This window comes from Seriola lalandi, unplaced genomic scaffold, assembly GCF_002814215.2.
Source record: "Seriola lalandi dorsalis isolate HSWRI2012SDOR001 ecotype SW California unplaced genomic scaffold, Sedor1 jcf7180002054866, whole genome shotgun sequence".
Classification (NCBI taxonomy): Eukaryota; Metazoa; Chordata; class Actinopteri; order Carangiformes; family Carangidae; genus Seriola; species Seriola lalandi.
This window is the reverse complement of record NW_019525419.1, coordinates 457,486-477,217: the sequence shown is the minus strand read 5'-3', so window position 1 is coordinate 477,217 and position 19,732 is coordinate 457,486. Positions and strand designations below refer to the sequence as shown.

The 19,732-nt window shown below is 39.5% G+C and overlaps 1 protein-coding gene across 1 annotated transcript; it reads left to right on the top strand.

Moving 5' to 3' along the window:
* Positions 1-619: 619 nt before the first annotated feature.
* On the top strand, positions 620-19,542 carry slc25a36a (solute carrier family 25 member 36a). Its single transcript, XM_023428083.2, has 7 exons — positions 620-1,053; positions 3,586-3,750; positions 7,078-7,155; positions 9,679-9,779; positions 15,076-15,142; positions 15,288-15,577; positions 16,371-19,542. Exons 1-7 carry the CDS (start codon positions 1,013-1,015, stop codon positions 16,562-16,564), a joined length of 936 nt encoding a protein of 311 aa, XP_023283851.1. The 5' UTR covers positions 620-1,012; the 3' UTR covers positions 16,565-19,542.
* Positions 19,543-19,732: the final 190 nt, after the last annotated feature.

The window sequence follows — 19,732 nt, the reverse complement described above, 5'->3', positions numbered from 1 at the left end:
ACTGAGGTTAAAGTTGACTTCCAACTTTAAGTGTGTTAAGAATGTGAAGATGAACATCTTCAGCTTTCTGTGTTTTCATACCCATAGAGGGTGATCTGGCAGGTATGTACGATTGCCAACAATGTCTTAATAAATCTATGTAGAAATATTAAAAGTATGGTTAGTTTAGTATCATTAGTGGTAGGTCTGTAGGAAAATTTCTGGTTGCTGAAGACTAGTATTTAATCAGTGCAATGGGACAATGATATGGCTATGACTCCTACACTTTTCACTTAATGTGAATGAACAACCGACCTTAAGCTTTAAGTGTGTCTTGAATGCTGCTTGTATGACTGTACTTGTTTTGTTTTTTGTGTCTCGGGATTTCAATGACAAAACAAAACAACAGAATAACGAGTCATTTTTCTGATACTTAAAGACCAAACTGTGTCACACTAATGTAAGGAAGCAAGGATGTTTCTTCTTCAGGTTGCACCAAGAGCAACGCAGCTCTGATTCATTCAATTTGAACATGTGAACAGAGCATGATCAGGGCGGAGACGACGTGACGTCACGCGCCAGGCTGACCAATAGTGTGGTGTGTTGCCCAGCCTATGATTGTACAGTAAATACTATGAGCTCTGCCTCCTTCCCTCTTGCTGCAGCGATGAAAGCAGAGGAGAAAACCAAGGGAAATCCCTGGATGAGCCATAAAACCGTTTGTTAGAGCTGAGATATTCTTCTGCTAGTAGCTAGCCTGGTGAAGTCGAAGCTCTCCGCTGGTTTAGTCGAAGATATCTGTGTCAGAGGGGAACCTGAGCACGCTGAGAGAGACATAGGGGGGTTTGTCGGCCCACTGCAGTCTGAATCACCGGAGACTCGCCCCACCGCTGGTTCATCATCGACGTCGTTGGCCCATCGACGTGCGCATCCTCTCGGAGGTAGAAAACAACGGGAAGGGACGGGACCCAAGCCCGTGTTTGGCCCTCTGCCGCAGCCCCGAGGTGTGCTGCTTGGCAGAGCATGCTAAATAATGAGCCAAAGGGACACACTGGTTCATTTGTTCGCTGGAGGGTAAGTCAGACAGCGAATTTAATGTATGAATTGAGGTTGTTTTAAAAAATTGCAGACAGCTTTGAAATATAAGACTCATTGTCTGGTTAACCTAGCTATTTAGCTAACACGGACCATTTTTCTAAGCAGCGCGTGCACGTCAGTGTCAAAACCGTCGGTTACTGCACTTCCTGTCAACACTTCAAAATATGTCCATTTGTATTATGAAATATGAAAGAGATTGCGTGTTTGAGCTTAAATGTGCATTCAGGGACTCCACTTTGTATTTCAACTGAGATTTTAGTCGTTTCACAACCTTAATTACTAACTTCTTCTAATATTTTGTACCTTTATTTTGAAGGAAAGTTAGATTAATTTCCTGGCTCTCTCTCTCTCTCTCTCTCTTGACAAAGTTCTCCTGCAGCCACAGGAGAGCTACTTATTTTATCCAGAGATTTAACATTTTAGTAACCTGAGAAATTAATTACATGAATGAAACGAAAGGCCAGTTACAGGTCTGCGTTTATAGAGTCAACAGTGTGATTAACTTCTATATCTTGTGTTTCTTTATTGATGGATATTAATAACTGTTGAAATCCCAACTCGTATAACTTCATTTTTTTAGGGCTATTAGGGTGTTCCCACACATTATCATGTTAATTACTCACATTCACAGCAGATAAGCATTACCTTGCAAACATCCATCTGATAGTATTTGTTCCCAAGAATGATATTCTGAAGATTTTTCAAAGTTTCATAACTCTACAAGAATGTTAGTGTTCTGCCTGTTTCGCAATTCCTGTGGATAATTTTCTATTGATCATTTGTAAACCACCAAATAAGGCGAGAAAGTGAGGACAATACAGTAAGACTACTGTAGATGAAACCTGCATGCCATATAATAGCTAAGCAAAACTTCTCGTTCTCAGCTCTGTTAACAGGCCTAACAGCTTGTACATCAAAGAAAATGTAAACACAGGTGTAAAATTTAGTTTATTGATGCAGATTATCTGTCTTGTGTTTAATCCACCGTCCTCAGTTTTTCTGCTTCTGTCACCTCTTCTTTCATCTCTGCACCAAACCATTGACATTCAAATATGGTAATTTCATCACACCACAACTCTACTTTTATCTCTCAGAAAATCTGAAAACAACTCACTGTGTGTTGCAGTCTTGTGTAAACAGAATCTGATTTGCTTTCCCTAAAAACCTGAGCTGAGAGCAATAGCACTGTGATTCCTCTCACAACCACTGAGAACATACATGCAGCAGCCAGCATAGCCCTGAAAGTAGGCCAAGGGTCACCGCTGCCTGTGAGCATGAATGTGGGTCGGTCTTTTGAAAGGTAAATATAGCTGGTGCTACTCTAAAGAGAGTGCAGCAAGAGGAATTCGCTGCAGCGAGGATATCAGAATACACCACTCTTCAAATACAACTAGTATTCACTTTATCTGACCTACAGAGAATTTGTATAATTTGTCACAGCAGCTTTGTGGTGGTTTAACTCTGAAGCTTTGTCCATGCTAGCCCTATTGTGGAAAGCACTGAGCTGTTGGTGAAAGCAGAGGGGATCAACCAATGTGCACGTGTGGCACAGGGACAGAACATTGTTTTGAGATGACGTCTACTGGCCTACGGCTTATAAAAATTTTGTACTAATTTATACCATATAAAACAGATAGATAATACAAAAATATATGCCTGAAATTGGTGCATTATGATAATTAAGATATTCAGGGTGAAACTGATTGGAATTAGATCAGCTTTAGTTTGTTTACATGCTGCTGATGGCTTCAGTTAGATTAGAGGTCAAAGTCCTAGCAACATGATCACGAGTTTCTTTGGTTCATTTGTAAACACTCATTATTACTCACTCTTTATTTATGGTGTGGTGTGTGTGTGTGTGTGTGTGTGTGTGTGTGTGTGTGTGTGTGTGTGTGTGTGTGTGTGTGTGTGTTCAGCTAAACAACAGTCTTAATTTTCATGACACCTCATTCTTGTCTTCTCAGATAGCAAAGTGTCAGCAAAGTGGTTATAGTTACACTAAGCCAGAATTAGTTTCCTCTGAACTGAAACCAGTCAAATAATAATAGTCTTGATAACTTCCACATCGCAGTATCACAACACCAAGTCATGGTGTATAGATGTCTGCCTGCTCCTAGATAATTTTAGCGCTAAAAGGAATAACAGATTGTGTTACCAGTGATTGTGGAGACTAGTATTAGATGATGGTTTAATAAAGAAGACCAGCACAGGAAAGGGGCAAAATATAGATGTGACTTGGACCAAATATCAAAACAATAATATTATAGTTGGTCCTTTACATATTGAATGAAGTGAGCAAAAAATAGCCTAGAATAGTAAAACACATGCATATCATATCCATCCCTTCCCCCCTATGACCAATGCTAATGCAGAGCATTAAATATGTTTATTTTGTTGTTGATTTGTTTGTCTCACCATGTTTTACCTCATTGTGTGCTTTTCTTCCATCATTGTCTTTGTTTCTGCACCCTTTCCTTCTCAATTCATTCGTTCCTGTTCCCTTTGTAGATGTGGTGGTACAGTGGGCGCTATTTTGACTTGTCCTCTGGAAGTGGTGAAGACCAGGCTGCAGTCCTCCTCCATCACTCTCTACATCTCTGAAGTCCAGCTCAGCACCGTCAACGGAGCCAGTGTGGCCCGCGTCGCTCCGCCGGGGCCTCTGCACTGTCTCAAGTAAGGAGTATGACACTACATGTTAACATTTTTTCTTCATTAGGCATACTTTCAAAAATGTATCTTGTTAGTTTTGATTTATTACATGATATGGGTGTAAAATACTTTTTTCAACCAAATCTTAACATTTTTTTTTTTTGTAACAAATGCATAGACCTGGGAAATGCATATCAAATTGTCAATTAATGTTGTGAAATGAATATTCTGTTGGATTTGTATTGGTATTGGTATTATGACATAGGTTCAGCATTGTCTTATCCTGGTCTTAGTGTTAGTTGAGTGATATGTTGGAAATTACATCCAGCTGTCTGAGAAGAACAGTGACTATTTATACTGTAATTTCCAAACTACTTTTGATTGTTTTTCAAAATGTTTCTTTGTAAATTAGGGAGATATGGTTATGGACAGCTCATGGGTTGGTACAAACCAGACGTAATTTAGCCTGACTGCATACATTGTTATGATTACATGCAAACGGAGGCAAACATATACAAATGTGCAGCACAAATTGAGGCAAAGGCACTGATTGATTTGAAAATGTGTCTGCCTGCAAGAAAATTTGGAGTTACCATGAGTTGTGTAACACAGTCAATTAGCAGGGGGAACAAGGTCTGAAAGAAACAAATGAAATTCCTGGTTTTGTTAGTCAATCAGAGAGTTGTGACGCAAGCAGTCTGTGTTTGTTCTTGCTGCAAATGTTCATATCTGTGGTATCTGCAGTGATAATGTAACAAGTTTGTCTGTATGTGCTGTATCACTGTAATCTCAATGTGAGTTTACATTTTAAAGTACTTCCTACGAACAAATGCTTTTAGAGCATAATTATTTGCCTCAGTCTGAGATGGAGTACATCACCATAACTCCGTAACAATTGAAATTGTTTAATAATTGATAAGAAAACAGCAGACAATGTACAGTACAGTATCTATTTCATATCAAAGCCATTTGGAGTATATTCTGAATCTGAACCAGTGCGAGGCTGGTCAACATGGCATCGCAAACTACAAAATTTTGTTTTCAGAAATGCTTAACCTGCCCAAGGGAGTTTTTTCTTTGGATTGCTGGGGAAGTTTATTTTGGGAAACTTTTTGGTTAACCGCAGAATCTACCACCAAGACACTTGAGCAGTGCCAAGTCTAAGCCTCAAGTGTATTCCTATCAGTGGTATCCAGACACTAAATAGATGATTTTAAACCTCATTTTGTCCGTTAAGCTCTGTGGCTGTTTTGGGTGCTTTCTCTAGACAACTACTAGGAAATCAGTATAAAAAATACACTATGAATTGTTCCCGTTTTTTTGCAACATGATATGTCGTGTCATTACTCTTCTAGTTAAACACAATGGAAAGATGGGAAGTGAGAGCGTAGGGGAATCTGACACTGGTTAGGTTTATTTTGAGCCTAGTAAAAACAAGTGTGCCTGGATACTTGTAATGAATGTTGAATACTGAAGAATTAGCAGCGTTTAAATAAATATTCAACATAGCTACAGGGCTCTATTCTTGTCTGTCACAGAGCATGTCACTCACTGTTAAACATGCTGCATAATGCAAAAGCTGCTGTGTGTGGAATTTTCCACTGCCAGATGCTTGCATTAATTATTTTGCAAATTAGGTGTCTTTTACAAACTACTTATCTCATGTTTTGCTCCATATCACAGGAAAGATGTTGCTTTTGAACATGGAATTACATGAGATTCAGATGTATAGGACACATGCTAATTTCGCACTTTCACAGTTTGATAGAAACGCTTACTTGTCACGTAAGTGTTTTTTCTTGCATTTGTTTGGCTGAAAAAAAATTGATTTGTTCTCACAGGCTGTTGCAATAAGTGGGAATGATTTCTTTTCAGCTTCCCTGCCTCAGCAAGGCTTTGTTATCAACACTTTCTTCAGGACTTTGTTTAATAACACTGGACTGATGCCCGTTTTAGAGAGATTGCAGTTAATCTGGGCATTGTTTTGAGCTCAGCATTGGTCTTATACTGTAAGTAAACCAACTTCTTGTGTTGTCCTTGAGCCAAGAGCAGAAAGTGCGCACCACTACTACATAATACAGAGTGGAAAAGGGCAGAAGAGGGAAGAGCAGTATGGCAAGGAAAGTGGCTCAACATGCAGTGTGGCGCTGGCCTAGTTCCATTTTAGAGCAGGGTATGTAAACTAATGATTTGAGTTTTGTGACTGTGGAGAACACTGCCACTCTAAGCTGTGTGTTGAATAAGTATCGTAAATTACTCTGTATTCTTGAGGAGATACCACACACTGTAAACCATTACTGAGGTGAAATATTTAACTATTAACAGAGCTTGGCAAAGGCAAAACTCAGCAACCCACAAGCTGAACAAAATGCAGCTACATAGCCCAGATAGACTGGGGCTTTGTCTTGTTTTTAATGGTATGGGACAGTTCTAGTCTAGCCACTATCATAAGAATTTAATCTCCTCCAAAGGACCATTTTGTTATCTGGCCCAAAGGACCATTTTCTTGTGTTCTGGGTCTCTTATTTCTTTCCAAGAGCACTTGATTGTTTTCTTTGAATGTAGTTTGTATCAGTGAATGTGAAAAGGTGCACCAGATGAAGGTGAGCTTATTCTGAATCAGGTTACTGGGTTAAACGAAGGAACAGTCTTTGAAGTCAGGTGCCAATAGAAAATGAACACGTGAACTGTTGACTATAAACACCAACAGATCTGGGACACCTGTCATTTCATTTTTTTTTTGGTCCTCCAGTGTGTTGATAGTGACCCTGTGTATAATGTCAGGCTGTATTAAGTGTCAAGTCTTGGCAGAATGCCAAACAAGTTATAATTTACTGGTCTATCTGCTAAGGGCGCCCACATCGGATATAAATTTAGCCACAATAAGAAGTTGTGCCAAATGAAATGTTGTCTCTATGGTTTGACCTGCTTTTTGAAGGACTTTCTATTTCCAGTGGCTCTTTTTCTGTGACCATAAAGCATGTGAGGGATTTTTTTTACATACAGGGTTGGGACAAAGATCTGTTGCATGTGTAACTTCAGAATGCATCCTGTTTATATGAAATGTAATTGCCAAACATTAAAAATAACACTACTCATTGAAAATTTTGGATTAAAAGGCTATGAAGTAAAAGTTAAACACACGACAACACCTCTATACACAGCCAAGACATCTCTCTACTCAATGCTCCAGCCAGTCACATGCTTATTCGCCCAATGATATAAATTAATTTAAAGTTTATTACATGGATATTAAATGTACTGTATTCTTTCTCTGTACAATGATGGAATGACCAATAAAACTGAAATGTGAAACTGAAATGTTTAATGAAATGTTTTGTGTCTTTGCAGGTTAATTCTAGAGAGAGAAGGACCTCGTTCACTCTTCAGAGGACTAGGACCCAACCTTGTAGGTGTGGCACCTTCCAGGTATGTACAGTATTGTCTACAGTGTTCTGGATGTTTCACCTGGCCTCTTACTTTAGCCTTCATGCCCAGGTCGTCTTAAGCAATTCCACAAAAATGTATGGAAAAAAAAACTAAAGAAAGAGGAAAGTAAATAACCTACACATGCATATCTGATAACCAACACAAGAGAGTCACTAAACCTCTGATGTTAATAAAAAACTGTCGGATTGTTACACGTTTCTCAGCTCTAGCTTGACGTGCTTGACTGTTATCAGATGATAAAGGCATTTCTGCATCATTCACTTCACACATCACATAAAACCTGGGCACACAGGAATATATTTGCTCCTGCTAGATGTTTTACAAGTTTCCGGCTCACTTAGAGCTTATATTGACAGTAATAATAGCAGGTCACAAATACACAAATGAATGGAGTTAAAACTCACGGAAATGCAATGAAAATCTGTCCTGCAAATCCCAGCGGAAATGAGCAGGTTCTCTTGCTTAGCTTAGCTGGTTAGGGTTGCATAACAGCCTGGAGTCAGTCAATCAGAGTCTGAATGAAACAGCAGCAACTGCAGGCGGCAGCCGGCTGTCATGTGACTGTTGTTGTGTATTAGCATAACAATGGGGTTCCTATATTGAGGCAGTTGTGTTTGTGTCTAATCCCCCTCCCTGACCTGTCTAGTTCTCCCTAGCTACTTCTGCATCACATTGTCATCCTCTTCCAGTTGGTTCATTGTAGTGTCTGTCTCAGTCTCTGAGTCATCCTCTCCTCTGCTCTAATACTCTGTCTCTATCTCTCCTGCCATGTTTGTCAGTCTTTGCCTATATTAATTCAGAACTCTGGGTCCTTTGCTATATATGCTGTCTGACTCAGACTGTGTGTGTGTGTGTGTGTGTGTGTGTGTGTGAGCGTGTGTGTGTGTGAGCGTGTGTGTGTGTGAGCGTGTGTGACAGTGTGTGTGTGTGTGACAGTGTGTGTGTGTGTGCCCTGTGGGCTAGTTGTCCAGCTGTGGGAGAGGCAGCTTCTTTCCTGGTCATGACAGCTATAGCAAACTGTGCTATAGGATGACATTGTTACATAAGCCCGAGCCTGATGAACTCATCGGCTTCATACGTGCTTTCCTGCCGTTTTATGTAGCAGTTTTAATCCTAATGTTTTCCGGTTATTTTTCTGCAGTTCCAGACTGTCTCACTGCAGATACAATACATCATTACATACAATCTGTGTATTTGTACCTGATTGCCACAGTGCTTCACTGAAGTTTTATCACACTTCACAGGAAAAAACGAAATGAAAAATTTGAGACTTATGGTAATTGGTAAAAACTCCTTCATTTAAGTTTTTCCAAGCCATGAGCAATACTAAATCTTCACTCATTATTCAGAGCAGCCAGATTAATCAATTCAGTCTTCAATTGACTGCAGGCAGTTAAATCTAAGGATTCTTCAAGGAAGATACGCTAAACAAATGCCAGATTGCTATGAGTTATTGATCAACATGCATCCATCAATGCCTGCCAGTGGAAAATTCCAGTTTTGAAGATGTATGGCAACTTGAAAAATTTCCACTCCATTTAATCACAGTCTAAAGCTTGAGCTTCAGATGCAATATTACGGAATGAAATAACTGATTTATTACTTTATCTATCTGTGAGGGGAGGTGTGGGGTGCTGGGCTACAGAGTTATTCTCTCCTGTTATAATTAGGAAACAGCACTCTGACGCTGGAAAGCTAAAAACATCTTCTGATGCTAATGAGAGCACGGTTCACTGGGCGTGCTGCTGGCGTTCATTAGCAACACACACACATAAGACATGCATATGTAACAGCTTGCACCAGCAACATCAGTCATTACGTAGGAGAGATGCACATACACATTCAGACCCACTCACATAATTGATCTACAGAGCAACATGATGATGTTGTGCGTGAATGCTCTCAATTCAGATGGAGAGCAGGGAGGAGAGTTCACTGGGTTTAATTCCACTCAGCAGAAATGTTGACTAAATCCTGTAATTTTATTTAGTGAGAAGCAACTAGAATCATGCGAGATAAATCTGCTACTAAAGCATGCCATGAGATTGAGACACACACACACACATAAGCACAGATAAACTCTTATACATGGCTTGCTTTTATGTTGAATATTAGCTGGCTTAGCGCTCTTCTATGGCATGCCCTCAGGCATTCAGGCAGTATTTTGTTTCAGGCAGTTGAAATAATGTTTTCATATTTGATGATATTCTTCATATAAACCATGCAGTTAGACAATTTCTCTGCGTATGTTACTAATGGTTCCAGTAAGTGATCTTATATAGTACAATTAAATTCCTATATGCTCAACATTAACTTTTAGTTGCAAATGGTTCACACGGTCATCTTGATGAGTGGTACAGGTACATGTGTTCAAACTGAAGAAACTAATAAGGAAAATCATTGTTTTCTCCCAGTGTTCCCTCACTGGTTAGTAGTAGTTATTCTGTAGTTAACTTCCAGTGTTTTTAATTTCTTACCTATGTCTTATGGTTTTCGTCACAGGGCAATCTACTTTGCGGCCTACTCAACAGCTAAGGAGAAGCTAAATGGAGTCCTTGAGCCAGACTCTACCCAGGTGCACATGGTGTCTGCTGGGATGGCAGGTAATGATGGCTCCCTCTCCTCCTCCCTTCTGTCTGTCCGTCTGTCGCTGTCTGTTAAATCTGCCTGTTTGTCTGTCTGTCAGTCTGCCTGGGCAGTGTAGATCACAGATGGGTTTTATTTAAAGAAAAAAACATGTTAAAGAATTATTCCGTTTGTCGTCATGAGACAAATTTAATTTATCTTTATCTTCTCATCATTTTTTTTTCACAATTTGTAGTACCCCTGAAGTTTCACATCATCACCACCCCCCTCTCCCCTTTCCATATACATGTGTGGGATGGGGGGATCTTCACAAATTTAAAAGCTTGTGAATACCTAAAGCATGCAAAAGCTAACTAATACTATCTGTTATAAGTAGGAATTACGTAGCTCTTTCATGTATAGAAATATTAAATATAAACATGAGGGTGTTTAATAGAAAGCACAATTTAAGACTCTCAGGATCAAACCGACCTTGACCTTGATTGTGGTGACAGTAGCCTCACTTTGTTCACTGTGAAACCAAGCCATGAAAGATGAATTTATCCATGTTGGAAACAATTTACCTTTTACTGTCAAATTATTTCAAAGTAAAGAGTTAATGTCCCATCTTACTTACATCTGGAAGTAAAGAAAAATTACCATGCCAGTCACACAATAACATTTTACATCCTTACCACCTATTCTCACAAGCTTTTTTCTGAGCATGTCCTTTCTCTAAATACACCAGTCCACTAAGATAACACAGTATCTTGTCTCTTCATGGTGGCCTTGACAGCCCACATACGGTTGAAGTGACAAAACCTTATATCAGCACTAAATCCAGACACAGCACCAAGGCAGTTTCAGGCTACAATGTGCCACTGCTGGCATATCTCCCATGACTAAGCTGTATATATTTCTAGCTGCTTAGCGAAAAGAAGAAAACCACATGGTCCTCAAAGTTTAGGTTGTGCTTTCCACTTCTCCTAGCCCTGTTGTCCCCCATGTCTTCCATTATTTATTTTTTTTATCCTCCTCGCCCTTCTTTCCTCTTTTTTATTCTTTCATTTTGAGGCCTCTCCAGAGGACTCTGTAAATGGTTTAACATCCCAGTTGTTACTTAAACAGTGTGGTCTGGGCCCCCTTCTTTGCTCTGTGTGTATAGAGGAGAGAGCACGGTCCCCAAAGGTCAACCGGGGCCCCTGGCACTCGGGCGGACACGTCAGGTAGCACCCCATTTCTTTACACTGGTATGATGAAAACCATGGTGATTTTTTATGAATATTAGAAAGTTCATGATGGTTATTCATTTGTAATGATAATACCATTGCTTATGGCAGTGTGTTTGCTGCTGGTTTGTAGTTTTAGGTTCTTCTCATACGGTTTTATTATTGCTTAGTCTTGACACACACCTCCCCCTTTCCCCTTAGCCTGTTGTCTTGTTCCATCAACATAGTAAAGGTAAAGTAATGACACATACTTGGATTTTATGTTTTTCAGCACAAAAGAAATGCTAACCTTGTCACTACCACAAAAGCTTGTAAATGCTGTGCTTTTTTTTTTTTTTTTTTTTTTGTCATCATCCATCAACACCATTAGTGCCTCAGTCATTTCTTTTCACAGAGAATTAGTATCTTTCCATCATCTAATGATTTCAACATAACGTCCTCTTTTCAAATGGGTTTGGGGTGCACCAGTAGGTCACCTGGTTAAGCGCATACCGTTATAAAGGCTGGGGCTGCCAGTTTAAAAAGCACTAATTATTACTTGATACCAAGATGCAGTGAAAGCACAGATTTGTTATGTAATTGATGGAAACTTAACACAGTGGATCCCAAAAAAGTCTTCATACATTAAGCTTAGAGAATAGTGTTTTTTCTCTTGTTCCACACATTTCTTCATCAACGTGGCAGTCGCATACATACAAGCAAGGACATATTGTAATATGACCTTAGCCCATAAGCCACAAGTGCTAGACAACTCGCTTATGTTATCTTGGGCAAACATCTGTGTCATAGATCTATACAAATGTCCCATTGTCCTTCATATGCACAGATTTTCCATACTCTCCTCAAGCTTGTCAGCACTGAGAATTAGCAGAGTTAACGGAAGCCTTAGTGACTGGACAGCTACGTTTTACCCAGATGCTGGAGAATTGTTTCCAGTTTTGTAAAGTAACTTTGAGGAGACACTGTCTCCCTGCTATGAATTGTTGGCTTCCTTTCTCCTTGGGGAAAGGAGGTTAGGCCGCTACTTATTTTCCTTTCCAGCCGTTAATCTAAAGCATATTTGCCGTCTCTGAATGTAGGTCAATCTTCTGTGGTGAGACTGCACAGGCATTATGTACCATAGAAGGATCATAATGCACACCATGCAGCAGCATGACCATATGAAAATGCAGGTTTTCACTCTGAGGTTCAACTCAGGGATGTGTGTCCTAGCCTTTGATAGTTGCACATTTATCTACTTAATGGCTTATCAAAATTACTAAGCAGGGAAACAAAAATGAGGTTCATTTACTTTACCTGAAATATATGTTGCTTTGTCTCATGTCATAGAATATTGTGACCATCCTACTTTCCTTGTAAGGTTTATATACTGACATAAATTTGGGACACAGTGAACAAAAAAACAACAAAAACAATTACAAAAACAGTTTAACTCTAACAATAAAATGATTACTACATTAAACAATACTAATTTACATAATTATGAACATAATTTTACAATAAATGTTAAGACTTGAGGCTCTCTACACACAACATTCTGTAAATGAAAAATACTTCAAAAGTAAAGTATTTTTCCTTTTTAATTCCAGTGGCAATTTCTGTGACATTGAAGAGGACGTGTTATATAACTGCTGTAGCAGTCATCTGATGTGTTTTTGTAGAAACAGGCTGACTCTCTAGAGACACTTTTTTGTCCACGTACAAGGACATCTTAATGTTATTTTTAAATTTATCCCAGTTTTTCCAGAATCAGGTTTTGCCCAGAGATATATTTGGGGCGAACTGAGTTAAATTCATTGTTCCACCTCATTGTTTCACTTCACTGTCTCCAATATGACTTCACATACTCGTAATATGGTCTCTTTGCTCCTGACATCACCATCATCCTCCTCTTACAGTCTGTTACACACAACGACAAGGTTAGCATTTCCACCTACCTCTCTTTATTTTCTACCTTATTTTATTAAGCATTTGATTTCGTTCTTTCTCTGATATGTAGAGTATAAACTGATAATGGCACAATGATAATGAAGAATACATCTTCAATTTTATTTTCTGCCTTTGTGTTTGTACTTGTGTGTCACCTCGCTTCGGTGAGATGGAGCTGGAGGTTTGGATTGGGTTGGCTTCTGTTCAGTCAACGTTTTCTTTATTCCAGTTGATAAAAGGAGTAAAGGGAGGGGATAAATTGTTATAAAGTGAAAGTAAAAGATATGTAAAACCATTTTATTACAACGAATAATATTGAATTAGAGGGCATGGGGCTTAGAGTTGAGATTAGGTTTTGGTGAAAGATGGGAGGGGGGGGTCAGTCCTTCACCTCCCATCTCTTCTCCATCTACCTGTACAGTACCAGTGGGGTTGGGGTTGGGGTGGGTGGTTGGTGGGGTTGGGGGTGGATGTGACTGCTGCTTGTGTGCGACTGTGGTACAGAAAAGCCTGTGTCTATTTTAGGGCTTTACTGTAAAGCTTTCACCCCTGCGTGATTGGGTGGGAGACCCCCGCCATCTGAGCCCCCCATATCTGCAGGCTACTAGCTGCAGCGGGGAGGAGCTGGAGGAGCTTTGCCCCTCCCTCGTGAGTACACACCATAGACGCTACTTCCTTCTACTTCCTTCTACTTCCCTCTTTTTTTCTTCTGCCTCTTTTTTTCTTCTCTTCTTCTCTTCAACAGACCTGTGTCATCCTCTCTTCTTCACGCAGTTGCCTTAACGTAGGGCTCTGTTGCATTGATACTCTAGATGTAACTCAGGCCTCTTATAGACTTGCCCTCGTCTAGCTGTTTTCTGCAAATGGCCATGTTTTGTTTCTCTATCGTACATCATCTGCATCAGAAACTTTCAGAGACTTTGTGTTATTTCATAATGATACAAAGTGCTCATTAACTAGCTTTACACCCTACATATCAAACTTTACATCACTGTATATTGCCTGCTGTTCCTACCTAACAAAACTATGTTCAAAGTATCATCCCTTGTAAGCAACTCGAACAAGCACATGCACACACTCTTATCTACCTGCAAACAAGGGCATTCCTAATGCAATTTAGGGACCTAATTATTGACTGACCCCCTGTTTGGAAATAAGCTAACATTGAGATTGGCTGTGAAGTCAGAGGGACATATACAACAAGGTGACCCGCCACCATTAGGCTGCACTAAATTCCACGTCAGAGACTTTCCACTTAAGTCCTGCTGAATAATTGAAGAATATCATCCAGACACCATCTTGTTTCTCTCTGCTGTCATAGTAGGGCTTGTTGGGCCCGTATCAGGCCAACAGCCTGTCTGTAGTGTCTAACCAGTTAGCCACTGGTTTGTTGAATGTTATAGAATAAACACAAGGATATGCATTCATTGACTAATAAGTTGATGCATTCATATTGCTTAAAATTTAGAGCAATGTCCAAACTATGAGTCAGACCCACTGTGTTTGACTTGGAAGTTGTGTAATAGCAGATCTGTTTGTAAAAATGCTGATAGTCATGTGTATTTCAAAGCACCTTGAAAATGTAATGATCAGAACAGACAACCTCTGTAAGCTCTTTAAGATGAGCTGATGTTATGATAGTGAACTGATGTTCATAGAACCACAAGAGCTCTCATTAGCATTTAAAAGAAATGAATGAACTCCAGTAGAATAACAATCTGCCACACTCAAAGGCCTAAAATGAATTTGCTGCTTGGCCTCATCTCCCAGTGGTTGCAGTTAGATATTTTTTATGATGGAAAAAATAAAGCTTAAAGCTGCTGCCTTTGTGCACTGTTGTAAGTTAAGATACTTTAGTTCAGGAAGAGAGCTGTTTGTTTACATGCACCTGAGTAACATTTCACATGAAGAGGATCAATATGTGATGTGTGCATTATTGTCTCTTATGCAATCAGTGATTTTTTTTATTTTTATTAAATTGATTCAAATTTAGTCCGAGTTAATGAATGAAACAGCTGACTGAAAAGTTAATAACTGAAGCCAGTTGATCCTGTTTAGTGAAGTGCTTTCTCATTGTCCTTGCACAGTATAGAATATTTAGTATACTTATTTAGATTGTGTTCTTCCAAGTGTCTCTGCTTCTGTCTGAACCTCTGACCTCCTCTGAATTTCCCAGGGTTCACCGCCATCACAGCAACCAATCCCATCTGGCTGATTAAGACTCGTCTGCAGCTGGATGCCAGGTGAGGAACCACAAACCTTAATGTCATAAGTCCCAAAGCTGCAGTGGAATGGGTTGTATGACTCGTTAAATTTCCTATATCAAAAATACAATAATGAGAATGAAATGACGTTGTCATTAAACGAAAAGTCTCTTTATGATTACAGAAACCGGGGGGAGCGGCGAATGAATGCGTTCGAGTGTGTGCGGCGGGTGTACCAGATGGACGGCCTGCGAGGTTTCTACAGGGGCATGTCAGCCTCGTACGCTGGCATCTCTGAGACTGTTATCCATTTTGTCATCTATGAGAGCATCAAACGCAAACTGCTGGAATCCAAAGCCCATGCCAGCATGGACGAAGAGGACGAGTCTGTCAAAGATGCCTCAGACTTTGTGGGCATGATGCTCGCAGCAGCCACCTCCAAGACCTGTGCCACCTCCCTCGCCTACCCTCATGGTACTCTTCTGTTTCACTCAGCTTAGCTTTTTTTTCTTTTCAAAGGATAAGGCTAATAATATTCCATGTTTTTCTTTTTGTCAACAAATCTCTTGGAAAAATATTGCCTGACTTGTCCTTTTAAAGGATGCTGTTAGTTTGCTGTCATATGAACTTGAAAGTGATTTTTACATAATCAATACATAATCTTTCAGGACACATATCATATGGCATATGGAAAATATTGTCAAATATGAACCATGTTCGAGTATTGAGATCCAAAATGGGGTATTATTTTTCCTAATTAATTTGTACTGGAGCTTTACAATTATAAGGGAACAAAATCCATCACAGAAAAGGAAGAGTATCTAATTTTTCTGCTGTTTGTAAGATGAAGAGACCAGAATACATTGTACCATCAAGACATGTTGCATTTTGAGTAAGGTAGTGACTCACTTTTTGTTACTGGAAAAATATCACAGTCCACTTTGTGCTATAAATATCACTATCATTGTCCACCTACATGCAAAGCCCACAGCTGAATGCAGCAGTTCAGATACCTTCTATTTATCTGAAGTAATTCTGGGACATTTAAGAACTCAGTGTGTCTAGCAGATTATTCAGTTTAGGATTAGGCGAGGGATAGTTTGTATACTCAAAGATGGATCATTTGCATCAATAGTTTACTTGACAGCAGCAGATACAAAAAAATATCTTTAGCGAGACATAGCACTCATTGGCGAAGTGTGACAAAAGCAAGTAATGACCAGTAGTGTATCTAACACAGTTTTCTTCCTCCACTCTTAAATTGCAGAAGTGATCCGCACACGGCTACGAGAAGAGGGCAGCAAGTATCGTTCCTTCTTCCAAACTCTGCTCACGGTACCCAGGGAGGAGGGATACCGGGCGCTGTACCGCGGCCTCACCACCCACCTTGTCAGACAGATCCCCAACACCGCCATCATGATGTGCACCTATGAAGTGGTGGTCTACCTGCTTGGCCGTTAGCCCACCAGGATTGTCTCCTTCCTGTTTAAAGAGGGAGACAGCAAATGACTGAGACGGATGCCCTTTGGCAAGTGCGGATGAGATGTCAAAATGAAGACCAAAGGAAAACTCAAGATAGTCTAGCGGACCAGGAAAGGACAAATGGAAAACACATGAAGAAAAAGGAAGGAGGAAATTGTTATCAGCATCACCACCTCCAGTTCCCTTTATCAAGCTGCTGGGAAAGATAGAGGGCGCTATATGTCACAGAAGAGGTAATATGGGTGGGACAAGAGAGGAGGCACTGACAGGAAAGACGCAGGAAACAGAAGGTACCTCTGAAGGAAAAGATTTTAAGCACATTTCAGTGGCCTTAACAGAATGGGTTTTAGTTTGCATCCTTCTCATCTCTCGTAGAGATGATATTGTGAAGGGGGAATGCTTGGAGTTACAACTGAACTTGGACAACTGAACTTGACAGGAAAGATGATGACTAAACGTAGGTCGATTTCAGTAATCCAAGAATCTCTACTTGGCCCCATTTGTCTGCACAAGTCTGCTCTTGCTTAAGTGCTGTGAAACTACTGTACGATTGGGTTGACTGGCAGTTAGGGAATGTCAGAAGGAGGTTTGCTTTTGAAGCAAAAGATCACTGGTGTCAAGTCACCCAAATCCACCCATCTTCGCACTACAGAAAGTGTGGCTTCAAGCATTCCCCTCTGAGCACTGCAGCCGACCTTCCCCCCCTCATGCATGCATGGCAGTGCACTCACTGGCCAAAAACACAATGAAGAGCTTGTGATGGCCTGTCACTGAAAACACATGCGTCAGACACTTAACTAGTGTTTATAAAGAGTAGGTTGAAAAGCTGACCTTCATTCAGTGTTTGATTCCTCCATAGCTCAGTGCCTGGTGGTGACATGCTAAGGCTGAAGTTGGCCCACGGCGTTGACAGTTTGTTAGAACTGAGCAGAGATCATATACTAGGCCAGCTTCTTCCTTCAGCCAGTCACTGCTTAGGTTTTAAAAAACCTTGTGTGAAAACATGATTACTAATGTGTCCTTTCTGAGATGTGAAGTGTGCGACTGTCCAAAAGGTACCAAGACTTAGTATCTACCATTGGAGTTCCGCTGCTTGAATATAATGTGACGGTGTGGGGAAATGTTGGAGTGGGAGACTGTTGATGAAGTTTCATCATCACCCCATAACCTCTTTGTGTGAGTGTGTATGTGTGTGAGTCTAACATGTGAGTCACTTTCACCATGATGGTCTATGTTTAAGGATGTGTGTGTTTGTGCATCTGCGGTCATGTGTGCCTGCATGTATAATAAATATCTACTCCAGATTTCCCTCCTCTAACTATTAATCTTGCAAGACATTGTGGGTGTAGAAAAGCTCCTGTATGATACTGGGAGCTTTCATTACCACTCTCATGCCATTCCTTCCTTCCAGTGGCTTCCATCTGACCGGATAACATGCACTTTTGTGGCCTTTTAGGGCTTGTGCTTTGCATTTTATTGTGTGGACAGTATAAACTTGTACATTGTAAAAGAAAAAAAGTATTACTGTATATCAAAATGGTATTTTGCGCAACTGTTCATATAGCAGATATATTGTACAGTTTAGAGTTCTCAGTAGTTGTGAAGGATGTCCAAATGTGTTTATATAATATAGATACTGTATATGCATATCATTTTTTTTCTTAGGCCTGTGTATGATTATGCTCTAGTATGCATTTACAAATGATTGTTTTCATTTTTGTGCAATTTAACATTGTTTTGACATGGACTATTGACATGAGTATTGAAATTGCTTGACTTATTTTTGTTAAGTATTTTTTTCTGCATTTGTATGTTGCTGTAAGCTGTCATGCGGACATTTGTGCGTACATGAAAGCTATCAAAAAGTGTAGTACAAATACTTTCATGCAAGCATTTGTGCTGGAGCGTTGGTTAGTCATTTTACAGTGTTTATAAAAAGTGTTCCATTTTGCAAAGTTGGGATGTTTCCATCGTTCATGATGTTTACATTGTTCCTTACTGTCTGTCAGATTCTTCTTTGCTCTCTTAGCAACATGTTTTGAATATCTACATGGGAGTGTTATTATGTGAGAATTGAAGAACTGGAATCTGGGCAAAGTACCACGGTAATTTGGGATGGTTAAAGACTTAATTTGAGTGATCCAGAATTTGCTAATCTAACCTTTTACTGAAGAGAGTTGTTGTATAAAAGACAGTAAATATATCATTTTTAAGCTATCACTTCAAAAAGCAAATTGTATACAAGCACCTTATCAGGTTTTCACTCAATACTTTTATGTTGTTTATTATCAGAACATCCTTCTAAATTATGTTTAAAACTTCTCCAGTCTTCTCACCAATTTGACCCAGTTGCTTTCTCAGTGCGAACTCATTCTTCATACGGAAATGATGAAGTTCACACAATTTCCATGTTTTAAAAAAATATAGTCCTTTTTCACCAATTACAGGAAATCTTGCTCATTCACCCATGATGTTCTTCAGCGCTCTCATTGTTCCCCCTTGTTGCAGTATCATTTCAGAGGCAAAGTGGGGTGCTGTAACTTGTAATAGTTATTGATTTTCTGTCTTCATTGACATGTTGCTAGCCTTTAGTTGCTGTCCATGCTTGAAAAAAAAAATTTACCGACTCATTTTAACGTCCATGTTTTCCTTCAAAACACTAATAGTTTCTATGTCTTTGGCTTCGTTGCAGTAATACTTGAGGTCAAATTACCAAAATGTGACATGAACAGACAACTGGACAAACAGTGCAAACATTTCATTTATGTTTTTTTTACCTCTCAGTGTCTGTATGCAATTCAGTCTCTTTAGCCTGTATGCTGGGACTGGATGCAGTCTCAAGCAGGGTTGAATGACACCTGAACTACCGTTTTTTGCCAGCTCAGTTGTTGATGTGTTTTTGTTTGTTTTGTTTGTTTTTAAACACAAAAGTAAATAAAAATACATTTGTAACTATATTTATATGAGCCTTTATTTATTTATTTATTAATTAATTAATATGTTCTGTTGTAGAAGTATTTACAGTTTGAAGCCCCTAAAGTTAAGAAGATGTTACTCTTGTTCAGATGTAAGGATCATTGTCATCATCATGATGAAAAACCACTACATTTGACTGATACACTAAGCACAATCATAATCTTCTTTTCA

Coding starts and splice junctions, on each gene's coding strand:
- slc25a36a (XM_023428083.2), top strand. CDS start 1,013: ATGAGCCAAAGGGACACACTGGTTCATTTGTTCGCTGGAGG. Junction 9,780..15,075: donor GGTGTCTGCTGGGATGGCAG/GTAATGATGGCT, acceptor TGAATTTCCCAG/GGTTCACCGCCATCACAGCA. Junction 15,143..15,287: donor CGTCTGCAGCTGGATGCCAG/GTGAGGAACCAC, acceptor TTATGATTACAG/AAACCGGGGGGAGCGGCGAA.